Consider the following 27,868-nt stretch of genomic DNA (forward strand, 5'->3'; position numbering starts at 1 on the left):
TAAAGAGAGAGAGAGAGAAGAGAGAAAGGAAAAGGAAGACAAAGGAAGAGGAAGAGAGAGGAGAGAACGAGAGGTAAATAGACAAAAGAGAAGAGTAAAGAGAGAGAGAGAGGAGAGGTAAGAGAGAGAGAGAGAAAGAGAAAGGAAGAGGAAGAGAGAAAGGAAGAGGAAGAGAGAAAGGAAGAGAACAAGAGAAAGAGAGAGAGAGGTAAAGAGAGAAAGAGAGAGGTAAATAGAGAAAGAGAGAGGAGGAGAGGTAAAGAGAGGAGAGGTAAAGAGAGAGAGAGAGAGAGAGAGAGGTAAAGAGAGAGAGAGGAGAGGTAAAAGAGAGAGAGAGAGAGAGAGAGAGAGAGAGAGGAGAGGTAAAGAGAGAAAGAGAGAGGAGAGAGGTAAAGAGAGAGAGAGAGAGAGAGAGAGAGAGAGAGAGAGAAGGAGAGCTAAAGAGACAAAGGGGCCTCTGTGTGTTGAATATTCCCCCACTAGGGTATGACTCCATCTGCCTTTCCATCCACTGACATCCACAGCATAGCATTTTGGACGAATATCATATACAGTACATAATACATTTCATGCACACAATGAAAAGCCACCGTCCCAAAGAGTTTGGTATGTGTTTTCCTGTGGTCAAGAGCAGATCATTCTAGCGGCTGTAGCTATATACATAGAGTTGTACATGGAGACGGAGTCATTTTCATGCAGAATACCATCAACAACGGCTGATCAGAGAAGTTGAATAAACTCTTTAGTGAGAACTGTGTAACATTTACCTTCTGTAGGAGATGGACAACAGCTCTGACAAACCTATAGTAACCCTCTCCAACATGTTACACTTTCATTTTTAAAACAGTCTTTGCACACTTTCCCTTTAGTGACTTCCATGGACTAACCATTGTCTTACGTCAGGTGGCGTCACTCCTACGCTCGTCCCTCAACCGCCAATCAGTGCAGGCAAAATTGTTGCGCTATCTGACGTAAAACAATGTGGACTAAGGGTATATATATTACAAGGAGAGCTGTGATATTGGAAACTGCATGGGAGGATTGGAGGAAATGGTTTAGAAATGCTTAGCACAACTGACCTCATAAGGAGAATAGGTATAGGCTGGAATGCAAACCAGTATACTTATGGATTAGTTTGGAGACTAAGAGATTTCTTTATCTCTTGTAGTAATTGTGCAAAATCAAATTGTCACAAATTATGTAGCGGCCTGCTTGAAATTCTAATCTCAATTGAACAATGGTGTACAAAGGAAAGTCAATGTTATTTCTATCCCATCCCCTAAAACACTTATTTTAACTATCACAGCCTCAAGGGTACAACATTGAGATGTCATATTTACATATAATACATATACACACAAAAAGTCCACAGCAACTAGTTCTGGAAGAGACTGGCAATATCAATGTAAATATAACAAATGGGGTTGAAAGAAAGCCAGATTGGACCACAGAACACACAGGCACCCCTCATCAGCTTAGAGTAGAAAATACTTGAGGGAATTTGGGGTCAAGTCTTTTTTCACCCCTGTTAGGTCAGTTAGGCTGGCTAAGGAAGAGGAGGGCATCATTTCCCACAAGGCCTTTCACTCTCGTGTCTGTCTGTGGCCGTGGGACAAACTCAAAGCTGCAGCCTCGTATCGGCATTTCCTCATCTATCTGCGTGTCCAATGAAGTGCCTTGAAGTGACATCCTTTTAGTTCATTGGCTGTGGGAATCAACTGTCCATCATGTCTTTGGGGGAGGTGCATCACACATCAGTGATCTGACTCCGCCCACCTCAGACTGCATACTGCCAGCAGTGGAATGATCCAACACGGAGCCAAATTAACCACATCTTTTTGAAAGCATTCTTATCAGTCCATTCAGCTGTAGATATTTACACTTTCAAATGTCCTTTCGATGTGTTGCTGCACTTCATCCAAAATACAGAACATAAAGATTTTTTGCAATGTAATAACACCATTTGTAATAAACAATAACACTACCAACAATAATATCATTATAATAACAATCAGATTTGCACAGATTTGCACAAAAAAACCTTGTTTTCTATTTAAGTACAAAGAAATCCACAGAATCTTACTATGTACAACCTACAATAAATACTGTGTATCTTTTTAACAGTTAAGAAGAACCTGTTTGTTGTTTTCTTGTTGTGGTTTCTCTTTCTTATCGCTATTGATCATTACCTTTTTTAATCCTTTGATTGAAGTCTTTCCCATTTGTGGAGGGTTGTGCAGAGAGGGAGAGAGCAGATGGGACAAGGGGTCGGGTGTTGGGGTAGTGTGTGGCCTGTGGTATAAGCCTCATGTTTCAGCTGGGGTGGTGTGCTCATCGTCATCGTCCTCACGCTCATCCTCATCGTCATGATGCCGGCGGTTGCGGGGCTTCTTCTGCTCTTTCAGCTCCTTCAGTTCCTTGGCCTCGCCAACGGCCAGCATGGGATCCCCCGGACTGCCCTCTCCCAGCTGCCAGTAGTCCTGACAGTACTGGTTGATCAGGCCCATCTCTGGCTGGCTCAGGATGGTCAGCAGGTCCTTGTACTGACCCGCACTGGGGGTCCAAGGGCTGGACTGGAGGTGTGGCAGGGCTGGGCTGCCTGTCTCTACCAGGATGCTGTTGACCGTGCGGCTGGACAGGACCACCAGCTGTAGCTTGACCAGCGTGTGTTTGAAGTTCTTCTCTGTGGCTGTGCACTGGTAGACACCGCTGTCTGATGACTGGAGGGAACGCAGCAGCAGACCCTGCTCTGTCTTTAGTGTCCGGCCCTCAGAGCGGATCTGACAGCAGGGAGATATCATTCATTTATCATTGCATTCATTCAGCAATCATTTTCCATAAACAGCAGGCCATATTGTTAAATAATAAAGTAGTCATTTGTCAATACAGTAGAGTACAGTACAGCTGCAGTGGGATGAGAGTTCCTGACTCACCTCTTTCTTCCTGTCGCTGTTCTCCCTCTGCAGGTGCCATTTGAGAGACACATGAGGGGACCTGGCCTGACACTCCAGGAACGTAGTGCTGCCCTCCACCCCATACTGCACCATCTCCAGCGTGTTCTTATTGGCTGCAGCAAAGCATAAGCATCATGACATCACATGCATGTATTTCCTCAGACCAAATCAGTCAATTACTGCTCAACAGTTAGTGAAGTAGCACAGTAGTGGAATTGACAAAATCATGTCCTCTGTCAAAATTACATTCCCCTTTCACAATATTATACACATGTGATGTTATTGGATACTGCTGCTGTCACACTGAATGGTAACCTCAGTGCTGTTAGAGTGTCTATTTGAAGTACGTTAGAGTGTTCTTGTCAGCTCACCATTGGAGTTATAGCCTCTGCACTGGCGGATTGGGTTGCCATACTTTACATCCTGTCGACGGCTGCGCCTAGAGGGGTCAGATCAACATTCCCCAAAAATAAAGAGGTTAACTACAAAACGTTCTACAAACTGCAAGTCTGCAGGAAATGTCAAAATGTAATTAAAGAGGGGTGTGTAGAGACAATGTTGAGAGAACATTGTATTGGCATTTGGCAAAGGTTCCTGCCCCTAAACATGAGCAACACACACAAAGACACACACACTCTGTTGGTACTCACCTCTTCTGCGAGGCGGAGTAGCGGGTACAGGACTTTCCGTCCCAGGCGCAGTAGGGGTCCCGGGCCAGGCAGCAGTCAGCACACACCTCCCCGTACACGTCACAGCGATGGAGGGCCAGGTGGGTCACACCCAACACTGAGCCCACATACAGCTGTTGCTGTAGGGAGGAAGAGAAGGAGAGACAGAGCGAGGAATAGAGACCAATTGGAAAATGACGGCATAGCATCATCCAGACTTCGGCATTCACTGTTAAGCTCTGCAGTGATTTATGTGATATTTTATAGGAAGACAACTCTGAATGTGTGTGCACTGAACCATCCGACTGTGGAATGTTCAACTTACCCTTTTGGAGGAAATCTTCATGGTGGTTATGGGAGTTGGCACCTGAAATGTAAGGGAAGCCGATCTTAATAAGAAAAGAATAAAAGTTGGAACGATGTTCTACAGAATAAATGTTTCTTACATGAGGATTGAGTTGACAAAAATGGAAAGATACTACTGAGAGAGAGAGAGGTAAAATAAGGAGAGTGAGAACAAGGAAGAGAAAGAGAGGGAAAGGTAGTGGGAGAGAGAGGAAGAACAGGAGAAGAGAGAAAGAGAGACTCACCCTGAACACCTCCACCTCCTCTAGCACCAGCTCCTCAGTCTGCAGGTCATCTCTGGGCAGGACAATTACCTTCTGAACCGTCCCCCTGTCTGAAGACCCAGAGGAGTGATCAGGTTAACCTCTAGGAGTGATGATGTTAACCTCTACTCCAGACCAGACCCAGAGGAGTGATTATGTTAACCTCTTGAAACTCTAGGGGCGCTATATCATTTTTGGATAAAAAGACGTGCCCGTTTTAAGCGCAATATTTTGTCACAAAAAGATGCTCGACTATGCATATAATTGATAGCTTTGGAAAGAAAACACTCTGAGGTTTCCAGAACTGCAAAGCTATTCTCTGTGCGTGCCCTAGAACGTGAGCTACAGGCAAAACCAAGATGAAACGGCATCCAGGAAATCAGCAGGATTTTTGAGGCTCCGTTTTCCATTGTCTCCTTATATGGCTGTGAATGCGAGATGAATGAGCCTGCCCTTTCTGTCATTTCCCCAAGGTGTCTGCAGCATTGTGACGTATTTGTAGGCATATCATTGGAAGATTGACCATAAGAGACCACATTTACCAGGTGTCCGCCCGGTGTCCTGCGCCGAAATTGGTGCGCAAACCTCAGCTGCAAGTATTTTTCCATGGAATTCAGAGAAGAAAGCAGGCTTCCACGAACGATATATCAATGAAGAGATATGTGAAAAAACACCTTGAGGATTGATTCCAAACAACGTTTGCCATGTTTCGGTCGATATTATCGAGTTAATTCGTAAAAGTTTGACGTTGTTGGTGACTGAATTTTCGGTTCGTTTCGGTAGCCAAATGTGATGTACAAAACGGAGCGATTTCTCCTACACAAAGATTCTTTCAGGAAAAACTGAACATTTGCTATGTAACTGATAGTCTCCTCATTGAAAACATCCGAAGCTCTTCAAAGGTAAATGATTTTATTTATTTGGTTATCTGGTTTTTGTGAAAATGTTGCGTGCTAAATGCTACTCAAAATGCTAAGCTAGCTTAGCATACTCTTACACAAATTAGTGAATAGCTATGGTTCAAAAGCATATTTTGAAAATCTGAGATGACAGTGTTGTTAAGAAAAGGCTAAGCTTGAGAGCAGGCGCATTATTTTCATTTTATTTGCGATTTTCAGAAATCGTTAACGTTACATTATGCTAATGAGCTTGAGGCTATAACTGTATACAGGTTTTTTCATAGCCAAACGTGAACAAAACGGAGCGATTTGTCCTACACAAATAATATTTTTTGAAAAACTGAACATTTGCTATCTAACTGAGAGTCTCCTCATTGAAAACATTTGAAGATCTTCAAAGGTAAATGATTTTATTTGAATTATTTTCTTGTTTTTGTGAAAATGTTGCTGGCTGAATTCTAGGCTTATAGCTAGCTATGTTAGCAATCAATACTCTTACACAAATGCTTGTTTAGCTATGGTTGAAAAGCATATTTTGAAAATCTGAGATGACAGTGCTGTTAACAAAAGTCTAAGCTTGAGAGCAAATATATTTATTTCATTTCATTTGCGATTTTCATGAATAGTTAACGTTGCGTTATGCTAATGAGCTTGAGGCTATAAATAGAATCCCGGATCCGGGATTGCGCGACGCAACAGGTTAACCTCTACTACAGACCAAACCCAGAGGAGTGATCAGATTAACCTCTACTCCAGACCAGATCCAGAGGAGTGATCAAGTTAACCTCTACCCTACTCTAGACTCAGAGGATCAGGTTCTACTCTACTCAAATGTCATGAGGAAGATAGGGGAATAGGAGTATAGGAGGATCCCCCCGGTCTTGTACAGTGGTCTACAGGAGCCATTCATCACCAGGCTGAGTGAGCACTGTACAGTCATCAACTGTAGGGTCTTCCAGCTCCCACCCTCTGATCCACACCATGATTTACAGCCATAGGGACAGGCTGTGTGAAGTACTGCCAGACGATGACCAGGGTAGTATTACCGTACATTCAAACAAGTTACAGTAACTCCACCCTTTCCATAAAAATAGTACTGTAGGCTGTGTTCTTTCATCTTTGAGAAGACAAGCACTTTGACCAAAATTCTAACAAAATACTTTCCCCAGATTATATATATTTTTTCCGAATCAATCACAGTTGTGAACACACACTTACAATAACAAGACTATCAAATCAATCAGCAGGCAGGGACTCAGTGCACTGACCTGTCCCCAGGAATAGGACCTCATAGCTCCCATCGGCAGCAGCCACCTGGTCCACGGTGATGGTGGTGAACTCATAGTCCACATTGTTCCGGACCACCAGGGGGCGCTTGTGTATTGGGTACACAGTGTTGTACATGGTGGGGTGGTTCCGCATGAAGTTAATCACCTCGTCTGGGTAATCCTTAGTGGACTTCATGTTGGGGGTGAATGTACCACCGGGACACTGGGTTTAGAAAGAGAGCAGAACCAGCCATGTTAAATGTGGTCATTTATTGAATTTATGAATATGTGTGTTTGTTTATCACCCTCAGCACGTCACTCACCGTCCCAGGCCGAGGGTAGGGGATCTTCCCAGTGTAGGCCATCCACTGGTAGTTGGGCCCCTCCTTGTGAGCATAGGGTCCATTAAAGACCTGCCGGATGTCAGCCATGGAGTAGACACACACTGCTGAGCCCTTAAACACGGATCTGGAAGGGAGAGGTAAAGGGATGAGGAGGCTCAGAAACACTAAAGGGAACAGCTTTAGGAGACATGGGATTACGACTCACTCTCTGAGAAATTAGCTACATTCTCCCTCACATCACATATTCTCTCATAGACATAAGGCAGGCATACTCCAACACTATGATGACCCACAAACACTCTCCACCACAGACAAGCTGTCTGACACACTCACAATCAAAGATCCACACACAGCCAAGCTAAACATCAGCGAGACCACAGCACAGCACAGCATACACCATCACAGCACAGCACACCACAGCACACCCCACCAGAGCAAAGCACACCACAGCACTCCCCACCACAGCACATTCCATCACAGCACACCACATCCCACCACACCCCACCACAGCACACCCCACCAGAGCAAAGCACACCACAGCACACCCTACTACAGCACAGCACACCAGATCACAGCACACCCCACTACATCACAGCACACCACAGCACACCCCACCAGAGTAAAGCACACCCCACCACAGCACACCCCACCAGAGCAAAGCACACCCCACCACAGCACACCACACTATACCACAGCAAAGCACACCCCACCACAGCACACCCCACCAGAGCAAAGCACACCCCACCACAGCACACCACAGCACACCCTACTACACCACAGCACACCCCGCCACAGCACACCCCACCACATCACACCCCATCAGAGCACAGCACACCACACCACATGAATGCACGGCACGGCACACCACAGCACTCCCACGCTGTGCTGTGGTGGGGTGTGCTGTGGTGTGGTAGGGTGTGCACACCACAGCACTCCCACGCTGTGCTGTGGTGGGGTGTGCTGTGGTGTGGTGGGGTGTGCTGTGGTGTGGTGTACTGTGGTGGGCTGTGCTGTGGTAGGGTGTGCTGTGCTGGGCTGTGCTGGGCTGTGGTGTGGTGGGGTGTGCTGTGGTGTGATGGGCTGTGGTAGGGTGTGCTGTGGTGTGGTGTGCTGTGCAGGGTGTGTGGTGGGGGGTGTGCTGTGGTGGGTTGTGCTGTGGTGTGGTGTGGGCTGTGGTGGGGTGGGGTGTGCTGTGTTGTGTAGGGTGTGCTGTGCTGGGCTGTGGGGGTGTGCTGTGGTGTGGTGTGGTGTGCTGTGTAGGGTGTGCTGTGATGGTGTGCTGTGGTGGAGGGTGTGCTGTGCTGGGCTGTGGTGGGGTGGGGTGTGCTGTGGTGGGGTGTACTGTGGTGTGGTGTGATGTGCTGTGGATGTGTGGTGTGCTGTGGTGTTGGGTGTGTGGTGTGCTGTGGTGTGGTGTGTTGTGGTGTGCTGTGTTGTGGTGTGCTGTGCTGTTGTGATGGGGGTGCTGTGTTGTGCTGGGTAGGGTGTGGTGGGGTGGGGTGTGTTGTGGTGGGCTGGGCTGTGCTGTGCTGTGGTGTGGTGTGATGTGCTGTGGAGGGTGTGGTGGGGTGTGCTGTGGTATGCTGTGCTGTGGTGGGGTGTGTGCTGTGGTGGGGTGTGTGTGCTGTGGTGTGGTGGGGTGTGGTGGGTGTGTGTGTGCTGTGGTGGGGTGTGGTGTGCTGTGGTGTGGTAGGGTGGTGGGGTGGGGTGTGCTGGGGTGTGGTGTGGTGGGGTGTGTGTGCTGTGGTGGGGTGGGGGTGGGGTGTGCTGCTGTGGTGGGAGTGTGTGTGTGCTGTGTGTGTGTTTGCTGGGTGTACAGTATATTACTATATTAGTACATTCTGTCGAGGGGCCTGTCATTAGCACTACAGTAGTTTTAATCAATTGGGCTTCAAGGGGGATGATAACTGTGGCGAGTTAGCATGGAGGCCTTGGGTGAGACGGGGAAACAATTACAGAGCACTTCTCTCACAGACACACATACCAGCATATTTATTATGACTGGGTGTGTGAGTGTGAGAGCGAACTCTCTGTGTGTGTATCCTCCACACAAAATCTACTGTTGCATATGTGGGGGCAGGAGCTGCGAGCCGTTTCCTTGAATCCTAATGCTGTGCTGAATGATGGCTTGTTATCAAAGCCCAGCCATGTGGGAACACAGGTTAAGTCTCTCACTGGAGACCCCTTCCCCTCTGTGCTACGGACTGACTTCCTCTTCTGCCTTTGTAGTGTGCAGAGCAGACTGCGTGGAATAGGCTGTTTCAATAACAGAACGTGTTACACAGGTGCCTTCGGGCAGAATGAATATGGATGGGAGACGGGAAACCATGGGAGGGAACCAAACATCTGAACCACTGACTTCATATTTTCTACAGTTCTGCTGAGAAGATCTGATTGAGTGAAAGCTGAAAGGGGTTGTATTGTTCTTCAATGAGACAGATACAGTGGTAATGATGTGGATGAATTAACTGAGACAAATAACACAGTCAATCAGTGGCTCACCCTGAAACTGAGAACACTCCGTAGATGACAGGATTCTTTGTGTCTTGAGTTGGCTGGATGTACACGTCCCCTGTTAGACACAAAGATAATTACATATAGCTAAAAGTGGTGCTGCAAACATTCTTTCACAATCACAATACTATTCGCAGTATGAAGGACTCTGGTAAAACACTGCTAATCTGAGATAAACATGGAAGGATGGTGTCTATTCTCTTCTGTCTCCCTTAGCTAAGCGGGGATCTATTATTCCAACTGCGAGTCCTGAGCAGCCAGAGGTAATTCAAAGCGTGATGTACGGACAGTTTCTCCTTCCGGTATTGACACAGGACAGGAGATGGGTTCAAGGAGAAGACCTTTTGGATTGGACAGCACAGCGCTGGTTAGGTTTGTTAGCCGTGTTTCCGGCCATAATGGGGTCCTGAATCAGAACCCTTCCAGATTAGACACTGATTCCTGCATCTCAGAGGGGGAAGGTAAAAAAATAGAGATCTGTGGTGTAACAACGCTTAAACGGGAGCCATATGCTGCCCATGACTGTCAGAGCTGAGGTAACGGGACCCTGTATCCTCCAGTGGTTTAATGAGTTAAAAGTGAAAGGAAAAACAATAAAGGGGAAAATGTCAATCAATTTTGAGTCGACTACCTCAGTTGAGAAGTACAACACTTCAGTCCCTTGTTGGAAACACAATTCCTGGGTAAAGGTTTTCCATTTAGAGAAAAGTGAGAGGGACAGGGAGAGTAGATTGGACGTGTTAGCCCACAGTCACAAGTCATTGGAAAGTTCAATAACTATGAATGTCTAATGATTAGATGATGCATGAAACATTATACTCTCCATGTATAACTCTGGACCTCTGTCATGGGCATTTATGAAGCCAGACGTTACTCGATATCGAGCCTCGTGTATTTATATATATATAAAGCAGCTCCACACCCTGACTCTACCCTTTCAGATAAATCTCTCAGCAAATATCAAGTTGAAATGTAAAAACCCTCAAACAACAAAACAGCAGCTCTCTCCATGCACACACTCACCAAATCTCACTGGATTAAGAGTAAAGTCGTATAATGAAACGTTATTTTGAGTTAATCATGCATTAAGATTGTTTGCCCAAAGAATAAACCAATCCGCTTTGACCCACCACTCCTTATTTTTGTAAAGAGAGATTCTTGGCCTCTTAGAAAAGCTGTAACTGAGTTTCTTTGACATTCATGAGTGTGTAAAAATACATGTTTTATTGCCAGGACATGAGAATGACAGGTAATGGCTGCAAACAAGGGGAATGAACTTTTGGCTAACAGGAGAGACATAAAACATCGGATGCCAGTTTGACATCCCTCCTGGCTACAGACAGAGAACTTCAATCAAATGTGGAACAAGTTGCATCATTTTCTTTTATTCTGGACCTTTTTGTTTTTATTTATTTATTTTTATTCTGGACTACTTGAGGAGTTTCTAAAGTCAGTAGTGTGCCTGCAAAAATAATGCTCTGTTGTTAATGCTAGAGAATGAGGATGACAAAATATCATAACTATGACAGAAATTGTGTTATTTTGTGTATTTTTATGGTCTTTTTGTCAATGTGCATGTATAGTTTTATTAAGGATAACCAATAACCTTGAATTTTGCCTTATGCTGATTTTACAATGACCATTTATATCATGAAGAAAACAAATGCAGCATAATGATCTTCAATAGTTGGAGTTTCATTCCAAAATGCTATATATCAATTTTCAGAAATATTGGTAAATGAGCTTTTATTGATTAAAGAAATTATGAAAAAGATTGGTGTGGTCAAAAGTATATGGTCCTGGGTTTGGTCCCTGGGGACCCGGGACAGCCAAAAGTATATGGTCTCTACCCTGGGGACCGTCACTGCAGCATTACAAAAGTATATGGTCTCTACCCTGGGGGGACCATTACAAAAGTATATGGTCTGACTGCACAGCATTACAAAAGTATATGGTCTCTACCCTGGGGACCCGTCTGACTGCACAGCATTACAAAAGTATATGGTCTCTACCCTGGGGACCCAAAAGTATATGGTCTTACTGCACAGCATTACAAAAGTATATGGTCTCTACCATGGGGACCCGTCTGACTGCACAGCATTACAAAAGTATATGGTCTCTACCCTGGGGACCCGTCTGACTGCACAGCATTACAAAAGTATATGGTCTCTACCCTGGGGACCCGTCATTACAAAAGTATATGGTCTCTACCCTGGGGACCCGTCTTACTGCACAGCATTACAAAAGTATATGGTCTCTACCCTGGGGACCCGTCTCTACTGCACAGCATTACAAAAGTATATGGTCTCTACCCTGGGGACCCGTCTGACTGCACAGCATTACAAAAGTATATGGTCTCTACCCTGGGGACCCGTCTTACTGCACAGCATTACAAAAGTATATGGTCTCTACCCTGGGGGTCTCTACCCTGGGGACAGCATTACAAAAGTATATGGTCTCTACCCTGGGGACCCGTCTGACTGCACAGCATTACAAAAGTATATGGTCTCTACCCTGGGGACCCAAAAGTATATGGTCTCTACCCTGGGGACTGCACAGCATTACAAAAGTATATGGTCTCTACCCTGGGGGGGACCCGTACCCTGACTGCACAGCATTACAAAAAAGTATATGGTCTCTACCCTGGGGACCCGCATTACTGGACCCTGCGAAGCATTACAAAAGTATATGGTCTCTACCCTGGGGACCCGTACTGCACAGCATTACAAAAGTATATGGTCTCTACCCTGGGGACCCAAAAGTATATGGTCTTACCCTGTCTGACTGCACAGCATTACAAAAGTATATGGTCTCTACCCTGGGGACCCGCATTCTGACTGCACAGCATTACAAAAGTATATGGTCTCTACCCTGGGGACCATTACAAAAGTATATGGTCTCTACCCTGACTGCACAGCATTACAAAAGTATATGGTCTCTACCCTGGGGACCTGTCTGACTGCACAGCATTACAAAAGTATATGGTCTCTACCCTGGGGACCCGTCTTACTGCACAGCATTACAAAAGTATATGGTCTCTACCCTGGGGACCCGTCTGACTGCACAGCATTACAAAAGTATATGGTCTCTACCCTGGGGACCCGTCTGACTGCACAGCATTACAAAAGTATATGGTCTCTACCCTCTCTGACTGCACAGCATTACAAAAGTATATGGTCTCTACCCTGGGGACCCGTCTGACTGCACAGCATTACAAAAGTATATGGTCTTACCCAAACAGCATTACAGCCTGGGGACGTCTACTGCACATTGTTGTTTGGGGGTTACTGCAGTGTTTCTCTACCCTGGGGACCCGTCTTACTGCACAGCATTACAAAAGTATATGGTCTCTACCCTGGGGACCACCCAGCATTACAAAAGTATATGTTTTGTTAGCAGTGTTTCTGACTGCACAGCATTACAAAAGTATATGGTCTCTACCCTGGGGACCCCAGCACATTGTTGTCTTTGTTAGCACAGCATTACAAAAGTATATGGTTTCTGACTAGCATTACAAAAGTATATGGTCTCTACCTGGGGACCCGTCTACTGCCCTGTTGTTTGACCCGTTAGCAGTGTTTGCATTGTATATGGTCTCTACCCTGGGGACCCCACCCAGCATTGTTGTTTTGTTAGCAGTGTTTCTGCATTAGTACACCCGTCTTACCACCCAGCACTGTTGACTGCACAGCATTTTGTCTCTTAGCAGCATTACGTTTACCCTGGGGACCCGTCTGACTAGCATTACAAAAGTAATGGTCTCAACTAGCCCATTGTTGTTTGGTTAGCAGTGTTTGCATTGTAGTCTCTACCCAACCAGCATTACCAGTCTCTACCCTTGTTGTTTGCACAGTTAGCAGTACCTGGGGACCCGTCACTGCACAGCATTGTTGTTTATGGTTTCTGTAGTACAGCCAGCCCAGCAGCCCTGGTTAGCAGTGTTTGTGCACAGCATTGTTGTTTGGTTAGCAGTATATTTACCCTGGGGACCTAGCTGACTGCACAGCATAGTACAAAAGTATATGGTCTCTAGCCCTGGGGACCCGTCTAGCCCTGTTGTTTGGTTACCCTGGGGACCAGTGACTGCACAGCATTACAAAAGTATATGGTCTCTACCCTAGACCCGTCCTGCATTGTTTGGTCTACCCTGGGGCAGTGCTCCTGTACAAAAGTATATGGTCTCTACCCTGGGGACCCGTCTTACCCTGCATTGTTTGGTTACCCACTCACCCTCACTAGCCTTGTTGTTTGGTTAGCAGTGCTCCTGTACACATTACACTCTAGCCTTGTTGTTTGGTTACCCTGGGGCAGTGCTGCACAGCATTGTATAGTGGGGACACTCACCTAGCCCTGTTGTTTGGTTAGCAGTGCTCCTGTAGTACACTCACCTAGCCCTGTTGTTTGGTTAGTAGTGCTCCTGTAGTACACTCACATAGCCTTGTTGTTTGGTTAGCAGTGCTCCTGTAGTACACTCACATCATTCTGCCAGGTAGACATAAACTACTTGTAGCTAGTTAACATTTTATTGAGAAGGTTTCTGGGAAAGCCTTTCCATCTACCAGAAGACGGTTAGGCTTATCATTAGAATCACTATATTTGTTCTCGCTCCTTAATTGTTTGAAAGCCCCTCTCAGCCCCCCTCTCAGCCCTCCTCTCACCACCCCCTCTCAGCCCCCCTCAGATGGCTCTTCTGGGCTCCACCATTAAACTGTAATCCTTACGGTGAAACTGCCACGTCCGCTTGCAATGTTACAACAATAAAGACGTTATTGCAAACAACCAACACTGTTTTCCCCCTCTGACATCATTGCATGTGCGATAGAAGAGCACAATATGTACTGCAAAAAAACAAACAACGGTTGTCAGTGGTACTGTTTCCCCCTACTGCGGATTCCATCTTTATGATAGAGACTTTAGACAACCGTCACGTGTGATGGATAGCTGTACGTTCAGCGATGACAAGCCTAGTATGACCTCACTGAGTGTGTCCCAGACTGCTCTCAGACTGAGGGAAACCTATTGACCTGCAGGAGGGACTGTTAAAGAGGTGATGACATTGACGGAAGACGAGAGAAGTCAGAAAAATAGACATGGACATTGAGTAAGAGTTGAGTACTGCTGAACATAAGTGTGTAGTTTGGGTAGTCATGCTGTATCAAAACAACTGGTCGTTCACCAGCTGAAATGAGCCTCCACTAGGCTACAGGCCTAATATATAACAAACACAATCAAGTAATGATTTATGGCAGCAGTAAAAACAAATGACCTGCAATAAAACAAAATCACATCAGTTATTGTGATTGCATTGGACCGCTAATGAAATATGTCCCACTAATAACTAGTTTTCATGATCATTTCAAGGAGACTCCTCAGAGTCAGACTTCCTCAACACAGTGCATTTCACTGATGTTTTCCTTAGATGGTGAGCTATCAGTCATCAGAGATGTGAGTGACAGGCAGGGATGATCCCTCTAACCCTGCAGGGCGCCCCCCTGGCTGATCCAGAGACAGACCTTAAAGCCCTGCGCCTCATTACCAGTCCTCCCTAGACACCTACACACACCTCTACTCTCAGCACTTCCACTGTTGTGTTATTAAGGCAACCTGATCCCAGATCTGCTTATCATACAGATGTGATGTTGATGTCCACAGCTGGGTGGGACAGCGATATCTTAACCACTGCAGTACCTTCCTCAGAATTCCCATCTGTGTTGCTTTACAGGTGCAGAACGTGTACAGACCCATTGGTACAGACGGACATTCTGTACCTTGCAGAATAATTAATCAAACAACATTATAACAGTCAACAAGTCATTGCTGATTTCCTTTTTGCCCTAAACCAAAACTATACCCGAGAGCAAAGCTGAAGAGATGGCATTTCGCTACACCCGCAATAACATCAGCTAAATATGTGTATATAAACTAATGAAATTTGATTTGATTTCAGTGAAAACACAATGGAAGAGTTACTGTCTGTGAGGAATCTGTGCTTGGCTATGGTGGTGTATGTGGAATCTGTCAGTAGATCCATATACACTCTTGTTTTCTATTAGCCGGGTCATGGCATCACATTGATGCTTTCACTCTCCACCAGCTAGGCTCTCAATTAGGGCTGTGGTGGTCACGACATTTTGTCAGACGGTAAATATCAAACAAATGACTGCCCGTCTTATGGTGATTGACCATCAGAAGAACGTTTAGCTTCTCCAGGCCTCCAGCATACATGCTACTGATGCACGTCTTGGGAACATCAACATTTTAAAAGTCTAATAAATCCATTTAATATACACAACATCACAATAAATCCATTATCTAGATCATTTAGCGGACAATATATGTTTATACATTTCATGCCATTATTTTAAATTATATAATTTTATAGAAAGAAGAATACATACTGAACAAAAATATAAAAGCAATATGTAAAGTGTTGGTCCCATGTTTCATCCCAGAAATCTTCCATACGCACAAAAAGCTTATTTCTCTAAAATGTCCTATGTGCAATAATGTGCACAAATGTGTTTATATCCCTATTAGTGAGCATTTCTCCTTTGCCAAGATAATCCATCCATCTGACAGGTGTGGCATATCAAGAAGCCGATTAAACAGCACGATCATTACACAGGTGCACCTTGTGCTGGGTACAATTAAAAGGACACTCAAAATGTGCAGTTTTGTCACACAACACAATGCCACAGATGTCTGAAGTTTTGAGCGAGTGTGAAATTGGCATGGTGACTGCAGGACTGTCCACCAGAGCTGTTGCCAGAGAATTTAATGTTCATTTCTCTACCATAAGCCACCTTCAACGTTGTTTTAGACTATTTGGCAGTAAGTCCAACCGGCCTCACAACCGCAGACCACGTGTAACCACGCCAGCCCAGGACCTCCACATCTGGCTTCTTCACCTTATGGGATCGTCTGAGACCAGCTACCCGGACAGCTGATGAATCTGTGGGTTTGCACAACCGAAGAATTTCTGCACAAACTGTTTGGGATGCTCTGGATTGACGTGTATGACAGCATGTTCCAGTTTCCGCCAATATCTAGCAACTTCACACAGCCATTGAAGATGAGTAGGATAACATTCCCCAGTCCAAAATCAACAGCCTGATCAACTCTATGCAAAGGAGATGTGTAACGCTGCATGAGGCAAATGGTGGACACACCAGATACTGACTGGTTCTGATACACACCCCTACCTTTAAAAAAAAGATATCTGTTACCAACAGATGCATATTTGTATTCCAAGTCATGTGAAATCCATATATATATACACAGTGCATTCAGAAAGTATTCAAACTCCTTAACTTTTTCCACATTTTCTTACGTTACAGCCTTATGCTAAGATGGATTAAATATTTTTCCCCTCATCAATTTACACACAATACCCCATAATGACAAAGCGAAAAACAGATTTTTAGACATTAATGCAAATGTATTACCAATAAAACAAAGACATTATTTACATACTAAGTATTCAGACCATTTGCTATGACACTAAGTTGAGCTCAGCTACATCCTGTTTCCTTCCACTGATGATCTTTGAGATGTTTCTTCAACTTGATTGGAGTCCACCTGTGGTATATTCAATTGATTGGACACGATTTGGAAAGGCACACACCTGTCTATATAAGGTCCCACAGTTGAAAGTGTATGTCAGAACAAAAACCACACCTTACAGCCCCTGGAGTTTGCCAAATGGCACCTAAAAACTCTCATGAGAAACAAGATTCTCTGGTCTGATGAAACCAAGCTTGAACTCTTTGGCCTGAATGCTAAGTGTCACATCTGGAGGAAACCTGGCACCATCCCTACGGTGAAGCATGGTGGTGGCAGCATTATGCTGCGGGAAAGTTTTTCAGCAGCAGGGACTGGGAGATGAGACATGCTCCAGAGTGCACAGGACCTCAGACTGGGGCAAAGGTTCACCTTCCAACAGGACAAGAACCCTAAGCACACAGCCAAGACAATGCATGAGTGGCTTTGGGTCAAGTCTCTGAATGTCCTTGAGTCAGACAGAGCCCGGACTTGAACCCGATCGAACATCTCTGGAAAGACCTGAAAATAGCTGTGCAGTGACGTGTGTCATCTAACCTGACAGAGCTTGAGAGGATCTGCAGTGTAGAATAGGATAAACTCCCCAAATACAGGTGTGCCAAGCTTGTAGTGTCATACTCAGGATGACTCAAGGCTGTAATCGCTGCCAAAGGTGCTTCAACAAAGTACTGAGTAAAGGGTCTGAATACTTATGTAAATGTGATATTTCAGATATGCACTACCATTCAAAAGTGTGGGGTCACTTAGAAATGTCCTTGTTTTTGTCCATTAAAATAACATCAAATAGATCAGAAATACAGTGTAGACATTGTTAATGTTGTAAATGACTATTGTAACTGGAAACGGCAGATTTTTCATGGAATATCTACATAGGCACACAGAGGCAACAATCACTCATGTGTTCCAATGGCACGTTGTGTTGTCTAATCCAAGTTTATAATTTTAAAAGGCTAATTGATCATTAGAAACCCCTTTTGCAATTATGATAGCACAGCTGAAAACTGTTGTACTGATAAAAGAAGAAATTAAACTGGCCTTCTTTAGACTAGTTGAGTATCTGGAGCATCAGCACTTCTGTGTTTGATTTCAGGCTCAAAATGGCCAGAAACAAAGAACTTTCTTCTGAAACTCGTCAGTCTATTCTTGTTCTGAGAAATGAAGGCTATTCCATGCGAGAAAATGCCACGAACTGGAAAATCTCATACAACGCTGTGTAGTTCTCCACTCCTAGAACAGCACAAACTGGCCCTAACCAGAATAGAAAGAGGATTGGGAGGCCCGGTGCATAACTGAGCAAGAGGACAAGTACATTAGAGTGTCTAGTTTGAGAAACAGATACCTCACATGTCCTCAACTGGCAACTTCTTTAAATAGCACCCGCAAAACCATTCTCAACGTCAACAGTGAAGAGGCGACTCCGGGATGCTGGCCTTCTCAGAACAAGAATAGACTGACGAGAAATGTCTTTGTTTCTGGCCATTTTGAGCCTGTAATCGAACCCACAAATGCTGATGCTCCAGTTACTCCAGTGTACTCCAGTTACTCTAAAATGTCTAAAAAACTGTTTTTGCTTTGACATCATGGGGTATTGTGTGTAGTTTGATGAGGGAAAAAACGATTTAATCATTTTTAGAATAAGGCTGTGATGTAACAACATTTAAAAAAGTCAAGCTGTCTGAATACTTTCTGAATTAACTGTATATATAAATTTAAAAAACAAGACAGTTGTGATGGAAACAGGAAGTTTATATACTCTTGAGTGCAAAGCTGTCATCAAGATGTGTAAAGCTGTCATGAAGAATCTAGGTGTGTCCAAACTTTTGACTGGTACTGTAGATAGAGTCGGAATTTGACATACACTTAGGTTGGAGTCATTAAAACTCGTTTTTCAACCACTCCACAAATGTCTTGTTAACAAACTATAGTTTTGTCAAGTTGGATAGGACATCTACTTTGTGCATGACAACAATTGTTTACAGACAGATTATTTCACTATATCACAATTCCACTGGGTCAGAAGTTCACATACACAAAGTTGACTGTGCCTTTCAACAGCTTGGAAAATTCCAGAAAATGATGTCATGGCTTTAGAAGCTTCTGATAGGCTAATTTACATACTTTGAGTCAATTTGAGGTGTACCTGTGGATGTATTTCAAGGCCTAGCTTCAAACTCAGTGCCTCTTTGCTTTACATTATGAGAAAATCAAAAGAAATCAGCCAAGACCTCAGAAAAAAATGTAGACCTCCAAAAGTCTGGTTCATCCTTGGGAGCAATTTACAAATGCCTGAAGGTACCACGTTCATCTGTACAAACAATAGTACGCAAGTATAAACACCATGGGACCACGCAACCATCATACCGCTCAGGTAGGAGACACATTCTGTCTCCTAGAGATGAAGGTACTTTGGTGCAAAAGGTGCAAATCAATCCCAGAACAACAGCAAAGGACCTTGTGAAGATGCTGGAGGAAACAGGTACAAAGCTATCTATGTCCATAGTAAAACGAGTCCTATATCGACATAACCTGAAAGGCCGCTTAGCAATGAAGAAAACACTGCTCCAAAACCGCCATAAAAGCCAGACTACGGTTTGCAACTGCACATGGGGACAAAGATCGTACTTTTTGGAGAAATGTCCTCCGGTCTGATGAAACAAAAATAGACTGTTTGGCCATAATGACCATCGTTATGTTTGGAGGAAAAGGGGAGGCTTGCAAGCCGAAGAACACCATCCCATTCGTGAAGCACGGGGTGGCAGCATCATGTTGTGGGGGTGCTTTGCAGCAGGAGGGACTAGTGCACTTCACAAAATAGATGGTATCATAAGGTGAGAAAAGTACGTGGATATATTGAAGGAACATCTCAAGACATCAGTCAGGAAGTTAAAGCTTGGTCACAAATGGGTCTTCCAAATGGACAATGACCCCAAGCATACTTCCAAAGTTGTGGCAAAATGCTTAAGGACATCAAAGTCAAGATATTGGAGTGGCCATCGCAAAGCCCTGACTTCAATCCTATAGAAGATTTGTGGGCAGAACTGAAAAAGCATGTGCGAGTAAGGAGGCCTACAAACCTGACTCGGTACCACCGGCTCTGTCAGGAGGAATGGGACAAAATTCACCCAACTTATTGTGGGAAGCTTGTGGAATACTACCCGAAAAGTTTGACCCAAGTTAAACAATTTAAAGACAATGCTATAAAACACTAATTGAGTGTATGTAAACTTCTGACCCACTGGGAATGTGATGAAAGAAATAAAAGCTAAAATAAACCATTATCTCTACTATTATTCTGACATTTCACATTCATAAAATAAAGTGGGGAACCTAAGGGAATCTTTACTAGGATTAATTGTCAGGAATTGTGAAATACTGAGTTTAGATGTATTTGGCTAAGGTGTATGTAAACTTCTGACTTCAACTGTATATATACACATATTTTTAGATTAATTTATTTTAATTGACTGATTTCTTTATATGAACTGTAACTAAGTAAAATCTTTTGAAATTGTTGTATGTTGCATTTATATTTTTGTTAAATGTAATTTCACTTATTTGATTAAAATAGAAAGGATATTTTTCCCATTCCTGAGCGAGTGCGCATGTGAAGTGGCCATGTTGAGTGTAAAAGTGATCATTTGAAACAGATATTATACGCTAGATTTAGAGTAATTTGACAACTTTAGTTGAGAATAATACAAACCTTGGAATGTCTTAGAAATCAAAACATATGGGCTGCATGATGCGACTATATTGATGATTTGAAAAAGTCTAATAAAATACACTTTCGTTCTGTTTCTTGCCTCAGGCTGCACATGCTGTTCTCTCATTAAGTGATAACATTCTCATCCATCAGACTATTTTCAATTCAATCTCGCCTTTACTAATATTTGAAATTTGTTTTGATTTAAAATGGCCATCATCAGATAGGTAGGAACAGGGTTCGGGGTAAAAAGATGTCATCCATATCAAATAGTACATCACTGGGTCCAAGCTTCCTGCCATCCAGGACCTATTTTTATAAAACGTTTCTTAACTCTATTTCTTGAACTGCATTGTTGTTTAAGGGCTTGTAAGTAAGCATTTCACTGTAAGGTCTACACCTGTTGTATTCAGCGCTTTCCTTTGGTTCCCTTTTCGATTATGCCAGGTAGGCTACTCTGGTTTTACAGCTGAGCAATGTGCTTAATATTAGCATCTGAGAAATAAATATAGTAGCAGTAGATAGCCTGTAGCTCTATTCCCGCCCAAACTCTGTATGCCATGGTCTCTCCAACCCTGTTCCTGCAGCTACCCAGTGTTTAGTTTGCGAAACCAAGTGACATCTGTTCACGAACATCGATAGTAACATGTTTTCACAACCAAACATATTTAATTAAACTGTTGACAGTTTTGTTTAAAAAAAATGCTTTTCTGTAGTGCGTAATGTGCATTAGTGCAGTTTGGAACGGTTCAGAAGAACTCAGATGTTACAGAGATACTACAGAAAGATGACAGAGAGTGGGTTCTGAACTGATGGTTGGTCCTTTTACCTACTGTCTCTTTTAGGTGGAGTGGAGCAGACTATATTTAGTGTCTAACAGTTGAGGGTAGGACAACGCTTGAGGAGCATTGTGAAGTTACTGTAAGAACATAACAAATAGGCTGTACCACTGTTGGGAAATGATGCCTACTTACGGAGTTCATCGAAGTGGGTCTCTATGCCGTCCACCCCAGGCACAGAGCAGATGAGTCTGGCCTTCAGGAAAGTGCTCCACTTGTTGACCAGACAGCAGTGTCCACCATCATCATTCTGCAGGGGGGAGGCAAACACAACAAGTGGACCGGTCCACAGATTCAAACCAACAGCTGTTTGATACAGACAACTAGCAGCCAACACTAGCTTACAGAGAAGTTGGGAGTGAAAACATCAGATCTGTGGGTCAGTCTGTCCACCCCATCTGTTGTGGACAGACGCCTACCCCTACAGAGAGGTGGGGAGGGAGGTGATGCCCAGGGAAAATTACTCACAGCCCAGTAATCCTTGCAAAACATTACGAAACGTGTTCATTATGAAATGTCCAAGTTAAAAATCATAGAATGCTATTTATGCAACAATTTATAGCGGAGTAATATGCTACTGAATATCATGCAAAGGTTAGAATATTCCATTGTTTTGTAGCTCCTACACAAAAATGTTATGTACTCTGAAATTGTATCAACATGAGCACTCTTTCTACCAGGTATTGTGTGTATACTGTATCTACGACAATAGTGTTATTTCCAGTGGGCGTCATCAGAGAATTTGTCCTTAATGGCCATGTACTCTTAAAAATCAGCATCCGGCACAGCCAGAAGAGGACTGGTCACACCTCACAACCTGCTTCCTCTCTAGGTTTCTTCTTAGGTTCCTGCCTTTCTAGGGAGGTTTTCCTAGCCACCGTGCTTCTACACCTGCATTGCTTGCTGTTTGGGGTTTTAGGCTGGGTTTCTGTATAAGCACTTTGGAACATCTGCTGATGTAAAAAGGGCTTTATAAATACATTGATTTGATTTGAGGACAATGACTTAGGGTCCAGAGACAGACAGGACCAATGTACCAACGGTCCCATAGGAGACGTGCAGCAAGAGGGGGAAGGTTTGCACACAGCACAGGGTTACCCTCTGACCCCCTCTAAGGGTAAACAACGTTCTGAGTCACTGCAGTGACTGGATACGTACATCATTAGATCAACATTACCCTGAGAGTGTTATGTGTATGTGTGTTTATGTGTATATACTGGAGGCCAAAGGCAAACTCTCCCATTACAACAGAATATCACAGGGGACAACAAGCATTCCCTTTAGTTTGGTTTTCTTAGACTCCTCATTGGCTGTTGAGGAAGTGGGGGGCAGTGATGATTTAAGGGGATTTTCCAAGGAGACCCCTCTATTCTGGGGATGTCTCAGTATCAGGAGTGGCAGGGTACTGGGTTTACAAGCTCAGAGGTCACAATATGAGACAAACCCTCACAATTGCAGTAAGAAAACATTTGCAGATAATGTGGTAGTGTGGCCACTTACCAGACAGATCCTGCCTATCCTGGACTGGGTCATGGGACTCTGGCCCATCTCTGAAGCCTTCTCCCGGAAGAAGAAGTACAGCTTGTCATCATTCTTCTCAGCACTGTCTGGGATGAGGTGTGCCTTGATGAATATGGGATCTGAAAATAGAGAGAAAGAGCGAGAAAGAAAGAGAGAGCAAGAGTGAGAGATAGAGAGAGAGAAAGAAAAGAGAGAGAGAGAGAGAGTTGAAGACGAGACAGATGCTAGTGAGAGTCAGTTGAGGCCTCAAGCTGAGCTCATGTCACTACATTCCAAATCAGTTTTATTAATCTCACTGAATGAGCACAATATGGCATCAACCTCTCTTCCCCATGATAGCTCACTGATTAGGGCACTGCTGGACAAATCAAACTGATCCTGTCCTCCCTGCTGCAACAGACACAACCCATATGGGGGCAGACCATGTGGGGGGTGGGAAGGGGGAGTACATAGAATAGGTTAGAGATGAGTTCATTAGTCACAGGAATGCAGCTGGAACTGCTGGGTACAGTGAAAATCTTATGCTGAGGGCTCCAACAGCACGGGTCAAAATAAATTAAAATAAGAAAAGAAAAGAGAAGTGAATGAGAAAAAAAATCTAGATAATAATAATAATAATAATAATTTATACGCATTTACAATTGTAGCAATGATAAATTACCATTGGGTGGTGGGGGCAGGGTAAGAATCTGTTGGGGAATGCCCATAAGGGGAGCAGCAGGGGAGGAAGTGAGAAGTGAATGAAAAAACAGTAATAAAAATAATAATATATACATATTTACATTGTAATTGTAACGACGTTCTTCGTTTGTCGAAAGAGAGTCGGACCGAAATGCAGCGTGTTGATTAATCATGTTCTTTTAATGAAACAAATAACGGAACTATACATGAAAAAACGAATAAATACAAAAACAACAAACGGAACGTGAAACCTATTACAGCCTGGCTGGTGAACACTACACAGAGACAGGAACAATCACCCACGAAATACAAAGCGTAACCCAGGCTACCTAAATATGGTTCCCAATCAGAGACAACAAGAATCACCTGACTCTGATTGAGAACCGCCTCAGGCAGCCAAACCTATGTAACACACACCCCTAATCAGCTACAATCCCAATAACTAAAAAACCCCACTAAGAATACAACAAACAATAAACCCATGTCACACCCTGGCCTGACTAACTAATTAACTAAAACACAAAATACTAAGACCAAGGCGTGACAGTAATAGTGATAATTGTCCATTGGGGGGGTGAGGCAGGGTTAGGAAGTCTGGGGGGCAGGAGGGAGACAGGGGGAGCAGGTTGGCTATTCAGCAGCCTGATGGTCTGGGGGTAGAAGCTATTGGCCAGTCTTCAAGTTATTGCCCTGATGCTCCTGTACGGTCCGCGTCTGAGAAGCGGGGAGAACAGGGCATTGCTCGGGTCCCTGATTATCTTCTTGGCCTTCCTGCGACACCTGGTGTTGTAGGTGTCCTGTGGGGCAGGCATTATACCCAATGGTGTGTTAGGCAGTGTACCACCCTCTGTAGCACCTTGCAGTCCGCGGCAGTGCAGTTGCAATACCAGGCTGTGATGCAGCCTGACAGTATGCTCTCAATGGTGCTCCTGTAGAACACTGTGAGGGCCCTCAAGGACAGGAAGAATTTCTTCAGCATCCTGAGTTTTAAGAGTCGCTGTTGTGCCTTCCCAACATTCTCCGTGTGGGTTGATCATTCCAGCTTCTCAGAGATGTGCACGTTGAGGAACTTGAAGTTTCTGACCGTCTCCCCATTGATGAGGATGGGGGCGTACCCAGCCTGGTTTCGCCTGAAGACCACAATCAGCTCCTGGCACCATGCTGTCAGAGTGCCTACGTCCTCCCTGTAGGTCGCCTGGTCATTGTTAGTAATCAGGCCAACTACTGTCATCAGAAAACTTGATGCAGTCGTGGGTTTATAGGGAGTACAGGAGGCGACTGAGGACACACACTTGTGGGGCCCCTGTGTAGATAATCAGTGTCGAGGAGGTAACGTTGCTTACCTTCACCACCTGGTGGCGGCCCATCAGGAAGTCCAGGCCCAAATTGCATAGGGAGGAATTCAGTCCCAGGGCCGTGAGCTTTGTGGTGAGCTTAGAGGGCACTATGGTATTGAAGGCTGAGCTGAAGTCTATGAATAGCATCTTCAAATATGCATTCCTTTTGTCCAGGTGGGTGATGAGAGTTTGCAGTGCAATGGTGATTGTGTTGTCTGTGAATCAATCAGGGCGGTAGGTGAATTGTTGAGTGCCAAGTGTGTCGGGGAGGGAGAAGGTAATGTGGCCTTTGACTAGCCTCTCAAAGCACTTCATGATAACGGAGGTGAGTGCTCCGGGACGGTAGACTTATATGGGGGGTTGACCATGTGGGGTGTGGGGTGGGAGGGGTGGGGGGTGGTACATGGACTCATATGGGGGGTAGACCATGTTGGGGGTGGGATATATGAACCCATATGGGGAAAGCAGGATGGATCAGGACGTCATAGTGTGGCCTTGGGACTGATGAACAGGACTCAGGTGGAGATGGGGAGTACCTCCTGCTGTGGACTCAGCCCTACTAATCAATGGTGACACTTTCCTCTCAAAAACACTGACCTCCAAAACACACTGACTTCCCAAACACACTGACTTCCCAAACACACTGACTTCCCAAACACACTGACTTCCCAAACACACTGACTTCCCAAACACACTGACTTCCCAAACACACTGACTTCCCAAACACACTGATTCCTGAAAACACACTGACCTGATCTCCCAAAAACACACACCTGACTTCCCAAACACACTGATCTCCCAAACACACTGATCTCCCAAACACACTGACTTCCCAAACACACTGACTTCCCAAACACACTGACTTCCCAAACACACTGATCTCCCAAAAACACTGATCTCCCAAACACACTGATCTCCCAAACACACTGACTTCCCAAACACACTGACTTCCCAAACACACTGACTTCCAAAACACACTGACCTTCAAAACACACCCACCCAGCAGCACTTACGTGTACACAGGGCGTATAGTAGCAGATCAATGCGCAGGGGTACAAGGTATTTGAGGTAGGGCAGCCAATATGCTCTTGCAAACTCTAATATAATTAATTGTTATGCCAAACATCCCAGACATGAAATGCTACCAGACATGTATGGCATGACAACGAACCACAGAAGACTTGGCTACAGCACAAACGTGACAAAACATTTCCTACTGTATTGATGTGATAGGCATTGTTGACTTTTTAATGGCTGAAACAGCTAGAGGCTTAGACCATATAAACAGTATGACATACAGAGGTGCTATGAGACAGAACAGGAATGTAGAGAATGAGGAATCAATTGATACCTGATGGAAATATAAAGACAAATGCCATAGAGAGATGATGTCTGTCAGGATGAGACGTGAGACGTTACCATTTAACCATTTGGAGTTGTATTGATCCGTCCTCATGGCAGTCTGTTTCCCTAGAGTACGGAAGATGGACGCATCTGTCCCCATGAAGTCAATGTAGACCCCAGCGTAGAGCTCCCCATCTGTCAATAAGAGAAAAAGAGATGAATGGAATGTTATAGAAAGTCAAAAACCTATCGGTTGACAGGAGGTAAACCATAGGTGATTCGTGACTCCCGTCACAAATATGGCCCTGTTTTCTGTAGGACAATAACACATGGTACCCCTCCCCTCCACATAACCAACCAGCTGGTGGCCAGGGTCAGGCAGGACAGCGAGGAGGGAGATCCCAGGGCAGACACTGGGGACCTGGGGCAGGATGTGGGGATGTAGTCATTGGCCCTGGTCTGGTCATGGTAAGCAGTGTGGGGTGGAGGCCTGGGAAATGCCCGCCACCAGTTGCTTGTGGCTGAGTGTGTGAGTGAGCAGGTGCTGCCCCAGTATGGGACCTGTTTAGAGTGTTGACAGATCTCCCGAAAGACAAGACAGTATTTTCCTTCTATAATCCCATCAGATCGAACCCCTTCACACTGGGGTGGGTTGGCAAGGTGACCAAACTTGACAGAAAAACTGGGGTCAAGAGAGGTACATAGATACCCCCGTAAAAGAGGATAATTCCTTGTTTTGCATCTGCGTTATTGTGGTATGACTGGCTGTGTTGTAGGTCAGTTATGTAGCAGCTGAGTCGCTACAGTAAGTGGAGGCTAGTTAGTTCCGCCCCGGTCAGCTCTAGGTGTGGGATGACATGGGAAGTCACAGAGCGGGGTCATGGGAAGTGTCACACACCCTGGGTGGCTGGGAGGTCAGTGGAGCCATGCCAGAGAGGAAGAGGTCAACAGCTAAGTCTGACCAACTGTCTGCAAGCTGGTGTCAACACCAGGCCACCTATTGATATGAGAACTTACATACCGACACATGCTACTCCCTTTATCCACAAATTACATTAAATATACTGTGCAGTACATAGATGAATACTTCTCCATACGGCAATTGACTTTTCAGTATACTTTATGATTATGAGAATAGTATAACAATGGAATGTTTTACATCATCACAGGGTAACTACAATTGAAGAGAAAACGGTTTTAAAAGAGGCAGAAGTTTTTGAATGAGCAAGGTCTAGTGTGACTTGCCAGTCGTGCATTGATTCCACAGGGGTTGGACTGACCAGAAAGACTCTTTGTGGGGAAGAGGAATATAGCTTGACGGAGAAACAACACTTTTGTTTCAATAACAGAGACACTCAATTCTTCCAATATTAGTACAAGTGACCTGAGAGAGAAGAGGTGAACAGGCACTTACTGATCAAAGCTGAGACGCTGTTGAGTTTAGGGTCGTAAGGACATTTGCCTTTCCCCGAATCCACTTTGCCTGGCTCGAAACGGAAGATATATTCCTGTAATAGATAGCAAATCAAATGTTATGTGTCAAATGCTTGGTAAAACAACAGGTGTAGACTAATAGTGACTTGCTTACTTACGGGCCCTTCCCAACAATGCAGAGAGAATAATAGAAA

At 44.5% G+C, this 27,868-nt stretch overlaps 1 protein-coding gene across 1 annotated transcript in view; it reads right to left on the reverse strand.

The window, feature by feature from the left end:
- Positions 1 to 331: 331 nt before the first annotated feature.
- Positions 332 to 27,868, reverse strand: part of LOC135540292 (semaphorin-3F-like) — a 114,065-nt gene continuing 86,528 nt past the window's right edge. The window contains exons 7-19 of the mRNA XM_064966860.1: positions 27,655 to 27,748; positions 26,316 to 26,435; positions 22,858 to 22,997; positions 21,493 to 21,607; positions 9,244 to 9,313; positions 6,721 to 6,865; positions 6,398 to 6,620; positions 4,213 to 4,301; positions 3,948 to 3,989; positions 3,605 to 3,762; positions 3,326 to 3,393; positions 2,934 to 3,067; positions 332 to 2,780 (exon numbers count right to left, since the gene is read on the reverse strand). Coding sequence (XP_064822932.1) covers positions 2,307 to 2,780; positions 2,934 to 3,067; positions 3,326 to 3,393; positions 3,605 to 3,762; positions 3,948 to 3,989; positions 4,213 to 4,301; positions 6,398 to 6,620; positions 6,721 to 6,865; positions 9,244 to 9,313; positions 21,493 to 21,607; positions 22,858 to 22,997; positions 26,316 to 26,435; positions 27,655 to 27,748 — 1,872 coding nt within the window. The 3' untranslated portion in view covers positions 332 to 2,306. The remainder of the gene's footprint in view (positions 2,781 to 2,933; positions 3,068 to 3,325; positions 3,394 to 3,604; positions 3,763 to 3,947; positions 3,990 to 4,212; positions 4,302 to 6,397; positions 6,621 to 6,720; positions 6,866 to 9,243; positions 9,314 to 21,492; positions 21,608 to 22,857; positions 22,998 to 26,315; positions 26,436 to 27,654; positions 27,749 to 27,868) is intronic.

Source organism: Oncorhynchus masou, chromosome 5, assembly GCF_036934945.1.
Source record: "Oncorhynchus masou masou isolate Uvic2021 chromosome 5, UVic_Omas_1.1, whole genome shotgun sequence".
NCBI classification, from domain to species: domain Eukaryota; kingdom Metazoa; phylum Chordata; class Actinopteri; order Salmoniformes; family Salmonidae; genus Oncorhynchus; species Oncorhynchus masou.